Source organism: Vicia villosa, linkage group LG2 (assembly GCF_029867415.1).
Source record: "Vicia villosa cultivar HV-30 ecotype Madison, WI linkage group LG2, Vvil1.0, whole genome shotgun sequence".
Classification (NCBI taxonomy): domain Eukaryota; kingdom Viridiplantae; phylum Streptophyta; class Magnoliopsida; order Fabales; family Fabaceae; genus Vicia; species Vicia villosa.
Window position 1 is genome coordinate 101,356,142 of NC_081181.1, and position 14,189 is coordinate 101,370,330.

General features: G+C 37.7%; 1 protein-coding gene across 1 annotated transcript; it reads right to left on the bottom strand.

The window, feature by feature from the left end:
- Positions 1-5,657: 5,657 nt before the first annotated feature.
- On the bottom strand, positions 5,658-7,666 carry LOC131646532 (uncharacterized). Its single transcript, XM_058916552.1, has 5 exons — positions 7,417-7,666; positions 7,121-7,253; positions 6,717-6,841; positions 6,456-6,602; positions 5,658-6,022 (listed from the first exon to the last, which is right to left on the bottom strand). Exons 1-5 carry the CDS (start codon positions 7,603-7,605, stop codon positions 5,891-5,893), a joined length of 726 nt encoding a protein of 241 aa, XP_058772535.1. The 5' UTR covers positions 7,606-7,666; the 3' UTR covers positions 5,658-5,890.
- Between the last annotated feature and the right edge of the window lie 6,523 nt (positions 7,667-14,189).

Consider the following 14,189-nt stretch of genomic DNA (forward strand, 5'->3'; position numbering starts at 1 on the left):
AATCTAAAAATCCCAAAAATTAATTTTAGGATATTAATTAATTCATATATCATAAATTTGATATAATTTATGAGTAATGAATAATAATAATTATATATTTTGATATAATTTATTAGTTATGAATAATAATAATTATATATTTCTATTCTGATTCATATTTAAAATTTTAAAATAATTTAAATTAAAAAATTAAAATAATTTCACTTACAAAATGAGTTATAATTTTTTATTTATATATTTATAATTATTATTATGTATTTAAAAAAATAAAAAATGAGTGTTTTAATTTATATATTTATATAATAATTATAATAATTATTATATATTTATAAAAATTATTATATAATTATATATTTATATATTTATATATTTGTATAATAATTATTATATATTAATTATCAATATATTTATATAATAATTATAAAAATTAAAAAAATGAGTGTTTTAATTTATAATAATTATTATATATTTATATATTTATATAATTATTATTATATATTTCTATATTGTATATTTATATATTTCACTTACAAAATTAATAATTATTATTATATATTTAATATTTCTATTCTGATTCATAATTAAAAATGAGTTATAATTTTTTATTTAGTTTAAAAAAAGATTTTGTCTTAATGCATAAATTTTATATTTAATTCTATATAATTCAAAATTTACTTATGAAATTAAAATGTTTTTGATTTATATAAGTTAGTAAAATAATTTTTAACTTTATAATTGTTTAGGAAATTTTGATTCACCTTGATTTTATTGATTCACCTTCATTTTATTGATTCACCTTGATTTTATACCTATTTATTGTATTGATTCACCTTGATTTTAATTTTTTAATAATTATTGAATTCTTTCGGAAATGTATATCCGAAACATTCCAAGACCAATTTGGTCTTGGAATATTTCGGATATGCATCTCCGAAGACACCCCTCCCAAAAAAAATGTGTTTTCGGAAATGCACTTCCGAAAACTCAAAAAAGGGGGTGTTTTCGGAAATGCATCTCCGAAAACACATTTTTTTCGTGTTTTCGGAAGTGCATTTCTGAAATAAGACAAATTTTGAAAAAAAATATGCTTTTCGAAAATGCTTTTCTGAAATAAGGGATATTTTAGGTTTTTCATCAGAGGTGACCAAGAAAGTAGGGAGGTGGGTAAAGAAATTTCCAAATTTAATTAGATAAAAATTAAATTACTTTTGATTTAATAGAAGAAACAAAAATGGTATAGAGACACAAGAAGAAGGGGTGACAATATAAGATTTAATTAAAAAAAATTTAAAGTTCTCCCATATAAGATTTAATTAGATAAAAAAATCAAGGTTTTTTCTTTACCCACCTCCCTATGGGGGTCACCCCCAACGAAAAACCCAGTTTACCCCTGCTTCGGAAATGAACTTCCGAAGTTTTTTTTTTTTTTAAAATTTTCTCAGACTTCGGAAGTTCATCTCCGAAAACACCAAATGGGGAGTGTTTTCGGAGATGAACTTCCGAAAACACCTTTTTTTTCAGATTTTAGGGAGTTTTGGAAATGAACTTCCGAATTATGCAGAAACTGTGTTTTTTTTTTATGATTTTGGAATTAAAGATAGACGGCAAATAAAATAATCGATATATAAACAGAAAATACTAATATACTAATATGATAAGAAAAGTGATATATATAAACCGATCTGATCCAAATCCAAATAATAATAGTGTACGAAAGATACAATCCGAAAACAACAAATAATAAACCCGACCACTATTGGGTATGCCTAACCCTCTCACTCTGGACCCTCCTCTGCCGCCTGTATGCCGCCGCACGGCCCGCATCAGTGACGATCATCTCCAACACGGCGACTGCCTCTGGACCGCCCTGATGAACGACACCTCGATCCAACGCGTCCTGCCCAAGCATCTCTATCAGTTGGCAGATTGGCAGGAGATCAATGGCGTGGTCATCCTCGGCCTGCTGGTTCTCCAGGACCTCCTCGTGTGCTGGCCTAGGAGCGCCGGGAGCGTCGGGTGTCAACAGAGGATGAGACACCCGGTAGAACCATGTGACGTACCCCTCCACACTGTGCCAGTCCTGGGTGACCCACATGCGACGGTACTCCTCCGGTACCACATGATGCTCCCAATCCTCAAACATGGCAGTGAGCTGCACTCTGGTCACTGTGTCGGGAGCAGCCTCAAAGGGTGACCTGAGTATCATCTGCACAAATCCGAACGGCCGCATGCACCGCTCAGGGAGATACCGGACCATGATGGTAGTCCCGCATGCCAACCAGCCAGAATATAGAGATATGATGTCAAAGGGGACAACCTGAGTGTAGTCGCTGAACGGCCTCCAGGTGACGTCATCGTGCATCGTGCGGTCCAGGTACCCATGGTATGGTCCCACCGCATTGTTCCCCCCTTTGGAGAACGTATCTGGCGGCCCTGGGCATGGCGTCAACGTACTGAGGATCAATGTGAAAGCCGTGGATCCGGGAGAAGTAAGAGATGATCCAACTCTGAAACATAAATAAATACGAAACATAAGTAAATACGAAACACAAATACGAAACATAAATAAATACGGAACAATTAAAATGAAACGTACCGTGAGTAGTGTGCAGGATCCGGTCAACTGCCTCGTCCTCCGGTTGGAGGCCTCATTCAGCTTCTGGTATAGGTATGCCAGAGTAGCTACCCCCCAGTTCCACTGGTGAACGGTGGTCAAGTCCATGAAGTAGCGGAGGTAGGTGACGTCGACGTACCTCGCACTCTTGTCCACAAAGATCACAGCGCCTACCACATGCATGTACCAGCACCGGAGAGCGCAGCCACGATGATAATGTGTAAATAGCTCGTAACCCGCATCCTCAGCCTCGGCCGCCGCCACCAGATGGTGCTCGAAGTAGCGGCTCAATGTGGTGAACCGGATATGAGGCCCAGATGTCGTGGCGCACTCAAAGTCAGCAACTTCGGGCTCCATACCCAAATAGAGCGCCATCCACTCAGTGGCTTCGACCCTCAGCATCCGGGAGTGGGTCAACAGTGGCCCCCTGATCGACAGGTGGAGAAGACACTGGACATCATGCAAGGTGATCGTCATCTCCCCAACCGGCAAGTGGAAAGAAGACGTCTCCTTGTGCCACCGCTCCACAAAAGCCCCCTGCATGCCGTGGCTGATGGTGGTGTACCCCGTCATGCATTGTCCACTAAGCCCTGAACCTCTCACAGCGTCGTTAAACCACTCGGCAGTCAGTTTAAACAGACTGAAAATCTTTCGGGCATGGTTCACCATTTTCAACGGCTCTCTCTCCTGTTACAAAAAAACAAATAAAAAAGTATGTTAAATAGACGGTTAATAAAATATTGAATAAACGTCTAAATTATAAACGGTTAAATAATGTAGTCGGGCAAATTATAAAAAAAAACTTCTCCCTCCCAGATCCGCCGAGCGACGTTCTCGCGGTAGAATATCAGCACGGAAGTGTCTCTGGGCCCTCCCGGGTAGCCCTCCTCCTGCTCATCCTCCTCCCCGAGTGGAGGGTCAATATCCGATACACCCTCCGCCTCGTGGTATGATATTGCCACCTCCGATACTTCCACCTCCTCCTCCTCTTGCTGGCGGGAAGAAGATACCCCAGCCAGACGACTCCTCGATCCAGATGTGAACGTACCCTCGTCCATCTCCACGGGAACTCGCACACGTCGTCCCCGCCCCTGCCCCTGTCCACCTGTCGACGCCAGCTGCGCCGCCGCCCGCTCGCGTCTAGCCAACGCAGTCTGGGTCTCTCTACCCTGCCTGATGTGTGCTACGTTGTCTGACATGTTCCTGAAAACAATTGAAATCGATTAATATGCGAGACAACAAAAAAAACTAAAAAAAATTGCACTTTTGATACAATTCGGAAGTTCATTTCCGAAACTGGGAATGGAGGTGTTTTCGGAAATGAACTTCCGAAACACCCCTGCGCAGAAGTTCTCTGCAACCTCCAATGGCAGACCCCAAAATCCTAAATCAAACCTATGTCTACACATTCTAAACATCCTAAATACCAGTACAAACCTAACCTAATACATTTTTTGCTATTTGTAAACACCCTAATATAATTTTTAATCATAGATCTTAAAATCAAAATGCTTACCGATTGAATAGATTGGAGGACTTTTGAATGTAGTAGAGCAAGTAGATTGAGCCTTTGATGTAGCTTGGAAGTGTTTTGCAGAAAAATGTCTTTGGGGTTGAGTTTGGAAGAAGATTAGGGTAAATGATTTGGGGGAGGGGGCTGTTTTGCTTAATCTGCAAAATGCGCAGTATTTCGGAAATGAACTTCCGAAATGCTGTTTTCGGAAATGAACTTCCGAAATAAGACAATTTTTTCAAAAAAAAAGGCGCTTTCGGATATGCATCTCCGAAAACACCTTTTTCTTGCATTTCGGAGATGCATTTCCGAAGTCAGGGGTAATTTGAGTTTTTCACCAGAGGTGGGCTAGAAGGTTGGGAGGTAGCCAAAAAATTTTCAAAATCAAATTAATTTTGCATTTCTTCTACTATAGAGAAAAGATGTGGTACGAGTACGAAGACACAAGTAAGGAGCCTTTTAACATAAGCTACACAAATTTAAGTCAAATTAAATTTTGATTTTTAAATATTTTTTCTGTCATAAGATAAGAGTCCTTTTAATTAAAAAAATTTTAATCTTAAAATAAGAGTTTTTTTATGTTTTCAATATAACATTAATTATTTTTTACTAACTTTACCCTTATCTTTTCAAGCTATTACATCATACTTATTTTTATGACAACCAATAGTAATTAAGGATAATTTTATAAAATTATTACATTTAATTATTCAATCATTATTTTTTTTAATCTATGTGCAACAATTTAAAAGACTTTTATTTTGGGACGGAGAGAATAATAAATACGTAAACTATTTTATAAATCTATTTAGATAAAAAAGATTAGACAAAGTCTTTTATATGATAACAACATATTTAAATAAATAAGAATAACTTTTTATTATTGTAATTATATTATATTTTATATTTTAAATTAAAATTCAAAAATAGAACTTAGTAATTCTAAATAATTTATGAAAATAAGTTGAAAATTTCTTATGAACAATGTTATAAATTGTTTTCATAAGTTATTTCAAATTAACAACATCACAAAAATTTTTGCTATTAGACTACAATAAAAAAAAATTTAATCACATTGGTCTTTTAATTTGTTAGTTAAATATTAGATAAATTTCTTATTTATAAATGTTCAAATAAAATGAATTTTTAAGTAGACAAACTGACTAATCAAACTCTCGAAAATATCAAACTCATACCTAAAAATAACCCTATGACAGAGTGCAAGTAAAACTTAGATTTTAAATATTTTAGCAAATCAAACTTAAGTTTGACAAAACCAAGCTTAGCGACCCATATTGAAAAAGAAATGTTAGATACTCCCTCAGTTTTAAAAATAATGTCAGTTTAAGATTTTTACACATAGATTGAAGAACGTAATAATATTGTCATAAAACACTACACTCTTATTAATTTAACCAGATTGAAATTCATGTATAGAGCAATAATTAAAGGGTATAATTGAGAAAAAAAATCATTACTACATTGAAAAAGAAAAATATAATGAAATTCATTTTGAAACAAACAGGACTGTTTGAATGAAAACGGAGGGAGTACATCTATAAACATAAGTGTTTGTCATAAACAACCACCAATCTTGTTAAAAAGAGACAAATGCAAGGTTGGTTAATGAAAATGCAGAACATTCAATGCTCTAACTGGTCAGACAAATAAAACAGATGTTGAGCAAAAAACTTGTTTCTTTTACATCATAATAATGCTCTATATTGCATTACATATAATTTTCTCATTATATTTTGCTTGGATCACTCAATCATGGTCTTGGCAGCATCAATTAATATTGCTCTAAAATCATCGGCGGCTCGACCAAGCACTGTGTACCCTTCTTTGTCCTCCACGTCCACATCTGCTCCATGCCTTATAAGAAGGAGAGCTACCTGTAACCGAACACACGATAGATATTTAGACCACAACAATCAATGGTGGATCCAAGACCCTAATTTCAGTGTTTGCGGGTGCACAACCCGACTGATGAGTAGTTCTGCACCAACAATGACGAAATTGGTGCAAAACTGCATTTGGGACCACAGAAAGGGGCCATTACAGTGGGATGAACTGGTCCAAGTCTTCTAAGTTGAAAGTTCTAAGAGCTTGTTTGTTTGAACTTTTCATGAGGAAATGTTGAGGTTGTGTAAAATAGTGATTTCAGATATTCTAATGTCATGAGCTTAGTGTCAAAAAAATTGATGCTTAGACACTTGCGATCAATTAATGACATGTGTAACTTAGGCGTCAATGTAATCGACAAACACATGATAAGAAAAATGATTTATATATCCTCTAAATTGAGCATTGCACCAATGAGCATACCTCTTTGTTATAACAAACCACGGCATTCATTAGAGGAGTTTGACCAGCTCTATCAACAGCATCAACATCTGCTCCTTCTTCAATCAAATATTCACACAACTCAGAATTCCCAGTGCTAGCTGCCCGATGCAACGGAGTGCAACCAACCTGATCATATCACAATTTACAGGATACATACTTTAATAATGTGATTATAATGAACAACGGGGAAATTGAAACCATAGTGTCAACAAACAAAATCAAATGAATCCATGCTGCAACCTTGTCCTTTAAATTAAGCTTGGCATTATGAGAGATGAGTCTTTCAGCAATCTCCATCCGACCTTTGCTGGCTGCATAGTGTAAGGCAGTGCGTCCTCCATTGTTTTTTATGTTAACATCAGCTCCTACCAAAAATGATAAATAAGAACGGTAAAGATGGTTGATGAACCTTTCGACCTATATAACACTGAACACTTCAAATTGAAGGTGTGTCTGTGCCCAACACCGACACTTGTGATTGCATACAATTGCTTCTATTTTCTCAACTTATAAGTTGGCATATAAGTTATAAGTTGTTTTCACGCGCTATCCCGAAAACCCGAGGAATAAAAATGTGAATACTCCCCTCTAAAACCCTAAATCCAAAAATTCCCTAAATCTCAGAAAATAGATAAAAAATAGACCTTTGTTCAACAAAGCCTCTACTATCTCCAAATTCCCAATGCTGGCAGCAGAATGAAGCGGTGCCCACCCTTCTTCATCTCCACAATTTATCACCTCAGCCGATGCATCAGAAGACAACAATATCTTCACCACCTGAAAAATTCTCATCCACAATCACAAAATAGAAAATAACAACATTCAATTTCCTAACTAAGAACCCCAATTTAGGGTTCTGATACAAATACAAAAAAGATTAAATTTTTATGAGATTGAATGAAAATGGAAGAGACCCTTTTGAGGAAGGGGAAAAGGGAACCTTGGAGTGACCAGAAGAAGCGGCGACATGGAGAAGAGAGCGAGCGTCTTCGTTTCTTAGAGAGAGTGATTTGGAGAGTGATTGAGGGGACAGTGATTCGAAGATTGATGAATTTCCTTCTTCAGCTGCTTTGAATAGATCCTTCTCTTCTTCTCTGTTTTCAGTGTCTACTTCCATTTTCATTTCCATGGACTTTACTTTGATTTCAACTTTGCTCAAACAATCCCTCCTCTTTTGGTTTTGTTTTTTTCTTGTGGATTAAGGTATTTTTATGTAAATATTTACCCTAAATTATATTTTGGTTCAATTTTATATTTTAGTTTTTGTAATTTTTTATTTAGTTTTATTTCTTACAAATAACTTTTATCATGATTTTTATATGATAATTTTTCATCCCACCCATGACCTTCTTACGCACCACTGAATTGACCAAAATATTATTGTGCTTCCGTGAATGGCACTTTCGAAAGCACTCCTTTTATTGTTTAACGTTGTCTTATTCCGTAGATGCACTTGCGGAACTTTTCCGTAGATGCATCTATGGAAATGTTTGACGTTATAACTCGCGCCAAACCCCTAATATCAAACTTAAAATTTCTTTCTCCCGAGTTCGGCCTACATTGTCAACATCAAGTATCAACACATTCCATCAAGTTCAAATCTTTATTTAATCAGTAAGTTTTCGACATTTTGACTTATTTTAGAGTATTTTGAAATCGAATTAGAATATGATATTTAGGTGTAGAAATGATTGGATAGGTTTAGAGATATTGTTTAGAGACAATCTAGGTGCTGTTTGTGGTTTATTTTGGACAATCAAGCAAAAAAATGGGGGTTTTGGGTGACTGAATTATGCAGTTACGCCATTGTTGCGTTTCTGAGCTTCAGTGCATTCCGTAGATGCACCTACGGAAGAGATGAAAGTTAGGGCATTCCGTAGGTGCATCTACGGAAGCACCATACATTTTGAAACTAAGGTGCTTTTGTAGATGCATTTACGGAAAGAGTATTTTTTTTAATGTCTTGTTTATTTATAAACCATTGTTTATATATAGATACATAGTAGCTAAGTAGATGTTATCACAATGCAGACACTATGACTCACGGTCTGAATAGAGATATACATGGGAGGACTGCACAACGCGCATTCGTGCGGCGTGAACGAGCGCGTGTAATATCTAAGGTGACTGATGGAGCTGTTGACCTGATACACCCGCTCCATCCGAGCCTTATACATCTATCCCAGTTGAATGACTCTTTACGCCTATTCTTGTTGATACACTCGCTCCAGCCGGGCCTTTTCCATCTATCCCAATTGAGGGACCTTCTCCGTCTACTACTACTTCACGGAGGCCCCGGGATGTTGTTGAGGGTTCCTCACAGATGCCACCCCCCGCAGACGTCGTCATGGCACTTCTTCTACTTCTACTCTTGTGCATGTGCCAGTGACGGGCGATGCAGGATCTGTTGTGCCACTTCCGGCGGCACACGAGGATGAGACAGTGCCAGAGCCTATCTGGTACCCTGGGGGTCCTATAGACGCATCCTTTTTGACAGGGTATGACGATCATGCTGCTAGGCGTATATGGGATGGAGAGGTAAATTTTCTTTGTTAATTACTTTTTTTCTTCAATTTCTGAATTTGCTTATTAATAATCGTGTTTATTTTTAAAAAAGTTCTAGATAGGGATTCGCAGAGGTTACACGGCGATACACGGCGAATGTTGATGGCATTTGGTGGGTTACACGGCAATACATAATGGATGCTGATGGCATTTGTAGAGAGATGGCATTCGGAGACTTCCTCATTTTATCTTCCTCACGGCGAGATTACCATCACTCTAGATGATGTGGCATGCCTCCTACATCTACCTATCATGGGTACCCTCCTTGGTCACGGTAGGCTGAGAAGGAGGAAGCGATGGAGATGCTGATTGTTGAGCTGGGGTGTGATCCGGATGACGCACTTGAGGAGGTGGAGAGGACCCGCGGGGCGCATGTGAGGTTTCACATCTTACAGAGGTTATATGACACTGAGCTTTTTGTGGCACATCAGGCTGCTGGCGACGAGGTCGAGGCGGATATACACAGAGAACGGACGCTGAGATGTTACTTCCTATTTGATAGGCACTCAGCTCTTTGTGGACACGAGTTCGTCGTACGGAGACGCCGTCTACCTGAAGTACTTATCGGATACAACATGTATCCATGAGTATAACTGGGGAGCGGCTGTACTGGCGTACAGTTACTACATACTAGGAGAGGAATGCTTGTGGAAGGCAAGGACGGTGGCAGGCAGTTGTACCCTTTTAGTGGTAACAATCTTATCCCCTTCTACTTATTATGTATTTGTGATAGTAAATTAAAATAACTATTTTTTTTAAAGCTTGGATACTACAATACTTTCTAGACATTATTGGCTGGGGAGAGGTGCCAACCTACACTGAGCTCATGCCGCGTGCCAGTAGATTCAGCCCTCGTAGAGGGAACCAGGAGCCTCTACCTTACAGGCGCGGACTTGATCGCATTGCTGCCAAGGACGTACATTATGACTGTTATACTGAGCACCGGGAGATGGTTCCCTTTGATGAGATAGCATTGTATTCTAGATGGTTGGCCGCTAGCTCGACCATCCTTGCACGTTATCTTTCGGAGCGCGTCATGCGTCAATTTGGCTACGCACAAACGATACCTCGCGACTCTATAGTCTCCGCTCCTATCACCATGATCCGTCGACAGTAAGATAAGGTCTTTGCAGACTGGGAGCATCACATGGTTCTTGAGGAGGCTCGGGCGACGAGAGCAGATAGCGACCGGAGCTGTGTCGAGGGGTACATCACCTGGTACTATAGGGTGTCACACCCGTACATGCTGCCCGCTGCACCTGGAGATCCGCCCAGACCAGTCCACGAGGAGATTTTGCAGGCTCATCAGGATGAGTTAGACCATACTCACGATCTTCTTCCTCGGTGTCGTGAGATAGATGACACGGGACTGGGAGCCATTGCAGATGGTTTATTCCCTGAGGGGTCCGCGCAGAGGCGTGTGGTGGATGTTATGCTTAGGCTGGTACATGAGGCATTTCTATACCGTAGAAATCGTGCCAGAACTGGTGGAGCACTTGACACTAAAGGCAGAGCCAGGAGAGGCTTTGGTGGACGCAGAGGCGGAGGTGGAGGCCGTGGTGGAGAGCATCAAGATGATGTTCGACACACACAGTAGTGATACCCGTGGTATATTTTTATGTTTGTATTTTCTTTGATGATGTATGTATGTTACTTATGTTATTTTGATGATGTATTCGACATTATGACCGACATTATTTATACGATATATGTTTTTGGTCTACCTACTATTGTCTTTAATTTTACATTTTTGTAACCAAAATTTGGTTTTTGAATGAAATGAACATGACGTTTCGTAGAGTGCATCTACGGAACACTCTCTTTTCACCAGGTTCCGTAGATGCATCTACAGAAGGCTTCCTCAACTGAAATCATTGGCTTCCGTACATGTACATACGGAAGAAAACACATTCTTTTCCAAAATTAGGGTGCTTTCGAAAGTGCATCTACGGAAGTTGGGGGCAAAATTGGAATTTCGCAGGGTGTGTAAGAGATCCATGGGGTGCATTGAGATATTGTCTTTTTATATTTCTTCTCTTATTTTTGTCTTTGTAAATGGTTTATTTTTGTCTTTATAAATTGTTCATGCAAGGAACATTATTTGATAATTGTATCGATGCTAGTCGGTCAAAACCACAAAGAGTTACAGTGAGTGACTTTCCTGCATTATTGCTCTCAATCCTTTTTTTATTTTGACCTATCTTCCTTTTTATAGAGACCCCATTACCATGATATGGGACAAGGGTGGTAAAAGGCATTGAATGCCATTGAATGGTCATGACTATGGATATTCGCCCATTATGGACTTTATGAAAATGTTTAGACACGTTAGTGTCTCGAGGATAAATGTTCATAAAGGCGTGTAAGATATATCTTGATCCCTTGGAGATTTAAATAGAATTTTATAGTGTACCCGACTCTGACATTGGGATGTAAAAATTGTCATATTCCACAATGTACACAGTCCCCCAAGCGTGAGGCCCGAAGGAGTGAAACGCTTGAAGGATAATGTCATCCTGGCCGCCTATATACATAATGCAATATTCTTTATGTTTTGTACTTAATGAATGGTTAACTTTTCGTCTCCATTGTTTATCAATGATTTTTGGTATCAGTAATGTATTAGCATTTTACCAATGAATGTTTTGAACTTAGTCTCCAAGATTGCAAACCTGGTCTTAATATTTTTCCGTCCTAAATAAATCTTGATTGGACGTCCTATTAAGTGGGACATACATATATCTTTGGAGGTCTTGTGACCCCTTTACAGAGGACCCGATGGGTTCTCGTGGTTGTCCTCTTTGGGGTTTTTTGCTCAAACTCATTCACGGAGAGCCCTGATGGGTTCACAGGGATGCCCCTTTGGAGGTCTTTGTTGTTATCAAGGAGAGCCCACAAGGATCACGTGGCCGCCTCATGTGGAGGTCTTTTTTACTCCATTCACAGAGAGCTTGATGGGTTCATGTGGTCGCCCCCTATTGAGTCTTTGGTTTTTTACGAAGATCCGTCATGGATCACGTGGTCGTCCCTTGAGGATGTATTTGGCGTAAATCAATTCATGGAGAGCGCGATGGGTTCACATGGTCATCCACTGTGGAGGTCTTTGGCTTAAATCAATTCACGAAATCCAGATGAGTTAATGTGGCATCCCCCTGCGGAGGGTCTTTAGTTTTATTATTAGTACGTGAGGCATTTTTAGTGAGGAGAGAAAAAGATAGAGAATGAGAAGAATTAATGAGAGAAACTATATTATAGAAAATTGAAAAAAATAAATTACAAATATGTGTATTTATACAAGTATGTGACTTCCAAACTCTAACTAACTTGAGCTCGAGCTACATAACTTTCTAAGTAAGTAACTAACTTGGATTATATCTCAACATACCCCCTTATAATTCAAGTTGTCGAACACAAACTAATCATAGTCTATCTGAACTATTCTTAATTTCTTTCTCAAATTCAGGAATTTTTCGATCTTCAACCCTTTGGTTAAAATGTCGGCCAATTGTGCTTCACTTGAGCAATGTCTCACTTCAAGTTCACCTCGATTTACCTTCTTCCTTGGGAAATGAAACCTAGCGTCTATGTGCTTATTCCTTCCACATAGAACTGGATTCCTTGCAAGATTCATGCCTGATTTATTGTCAATCTGCAGCACTATAGGTTTCTTCATTTTGATCTCCATCTTTTCTAGCACAGATCTGATTCAAATTTCTTGCCATGTAGCATAGAATCATGCTATATATTCAGCCTCACATGATGATAATGTCACCACAGGTTGCTTTCTCGAGCACCATGAGATTAAGGAACCAAATACTTGAAATAAATAACCAGTTGTGCTTCTTCGATCTTCCTTATCTCCACATCATACTATAAGGATATACTAATGCAAGTTGGATATCAAGTGTTGGAGATCATAAATCTACAACCGGGTGAATATTTACACTAGCTGGAGGTGCAATTTCTTGGAAGAGCAAGAAACAAATATGTATTACTCTTTCAACCTTGAAATTAGAGTTTGTAGCTCTTGCTTTTGTTGGTCAAGAAGCTGAATGGTTAAGGGACCTTCTGTTGAAAGATCCATTGACTAACGAAAATGTTTCAAAAGTGTTGATAAATTACAATAGTCAAGTCATTCTAGCTAGAGTATTAAACAAAGTGTACAATGGAAAGCCTAGGCACATAGACTTTAAACACTCTTTCGTGAGATAAATGATTTCACTCATATATACGATTGAACTATTATTTAGCTGATCCATTTACTAAGCCATTAGACAGAGCTCTAGTAAAGACTACCTTGAGAGGTATGAGACTGAAACTCGTTGAATAAGAGTTCCAACTACGGTGGTAACTCAATCTAACAATAATAAAACATTAACATCAAGATTCAATGGGTGACAAAAAAAATCATTAATTTGGATGTTTGTGTAATACTAGGTGATAATGTTTACTATTGTATATGGAGGGTTGAGTTTTTCAAACTCTTAATGAAGTTCAATATCGAGAATATGCATCTCAAGTAAGGTAGATATAATATAAACTTCACCTTGTGAATTTCGGAATGATGTCGTCTCAAAGTAAGAACTAGAGTTTCTCTCACAAAAAAATTACGAAATAGGAAAAGAACATAAATAGTGTTAGGCGAGAGATATAGGCGAATAACTACTCCCTCTATCCCACAATAAGTGATCTATTTGTAAAATAAAATTGTCCCAGAATGAATGTTCGATTTCAATTTCCAATACAATAGTAATTACTTTTTCTAACTCTACCCTCTAATTGATACGACTTTCATCATTCCGAATATATGATAAGGGGTAATCTAGTAAAAATATGATTTTCTCTCTTTTTTTTATACATTTTTCTTAATATGTGTGAAATGGTCAAGTGGGTCACTCATTATGGGACAAAGGGAGTATTAAATAGTGTGTATAAGGTAACACATGTCTAATCATAAGAAATAACAAGTTCAAAACATTGTTATTTAAAATCCTGATTTGACTTTTTGTTGTCCTTATTAAGATTTAGTTTAAATCGAAAGATATTTAACTGTATTAACATTCTTTGTCTCTTTTTCTAGAATTGATATTGTCATTATTAGAACAAGTGTGACATTGTTGTAATTAATAACAATAATAATTACCATGG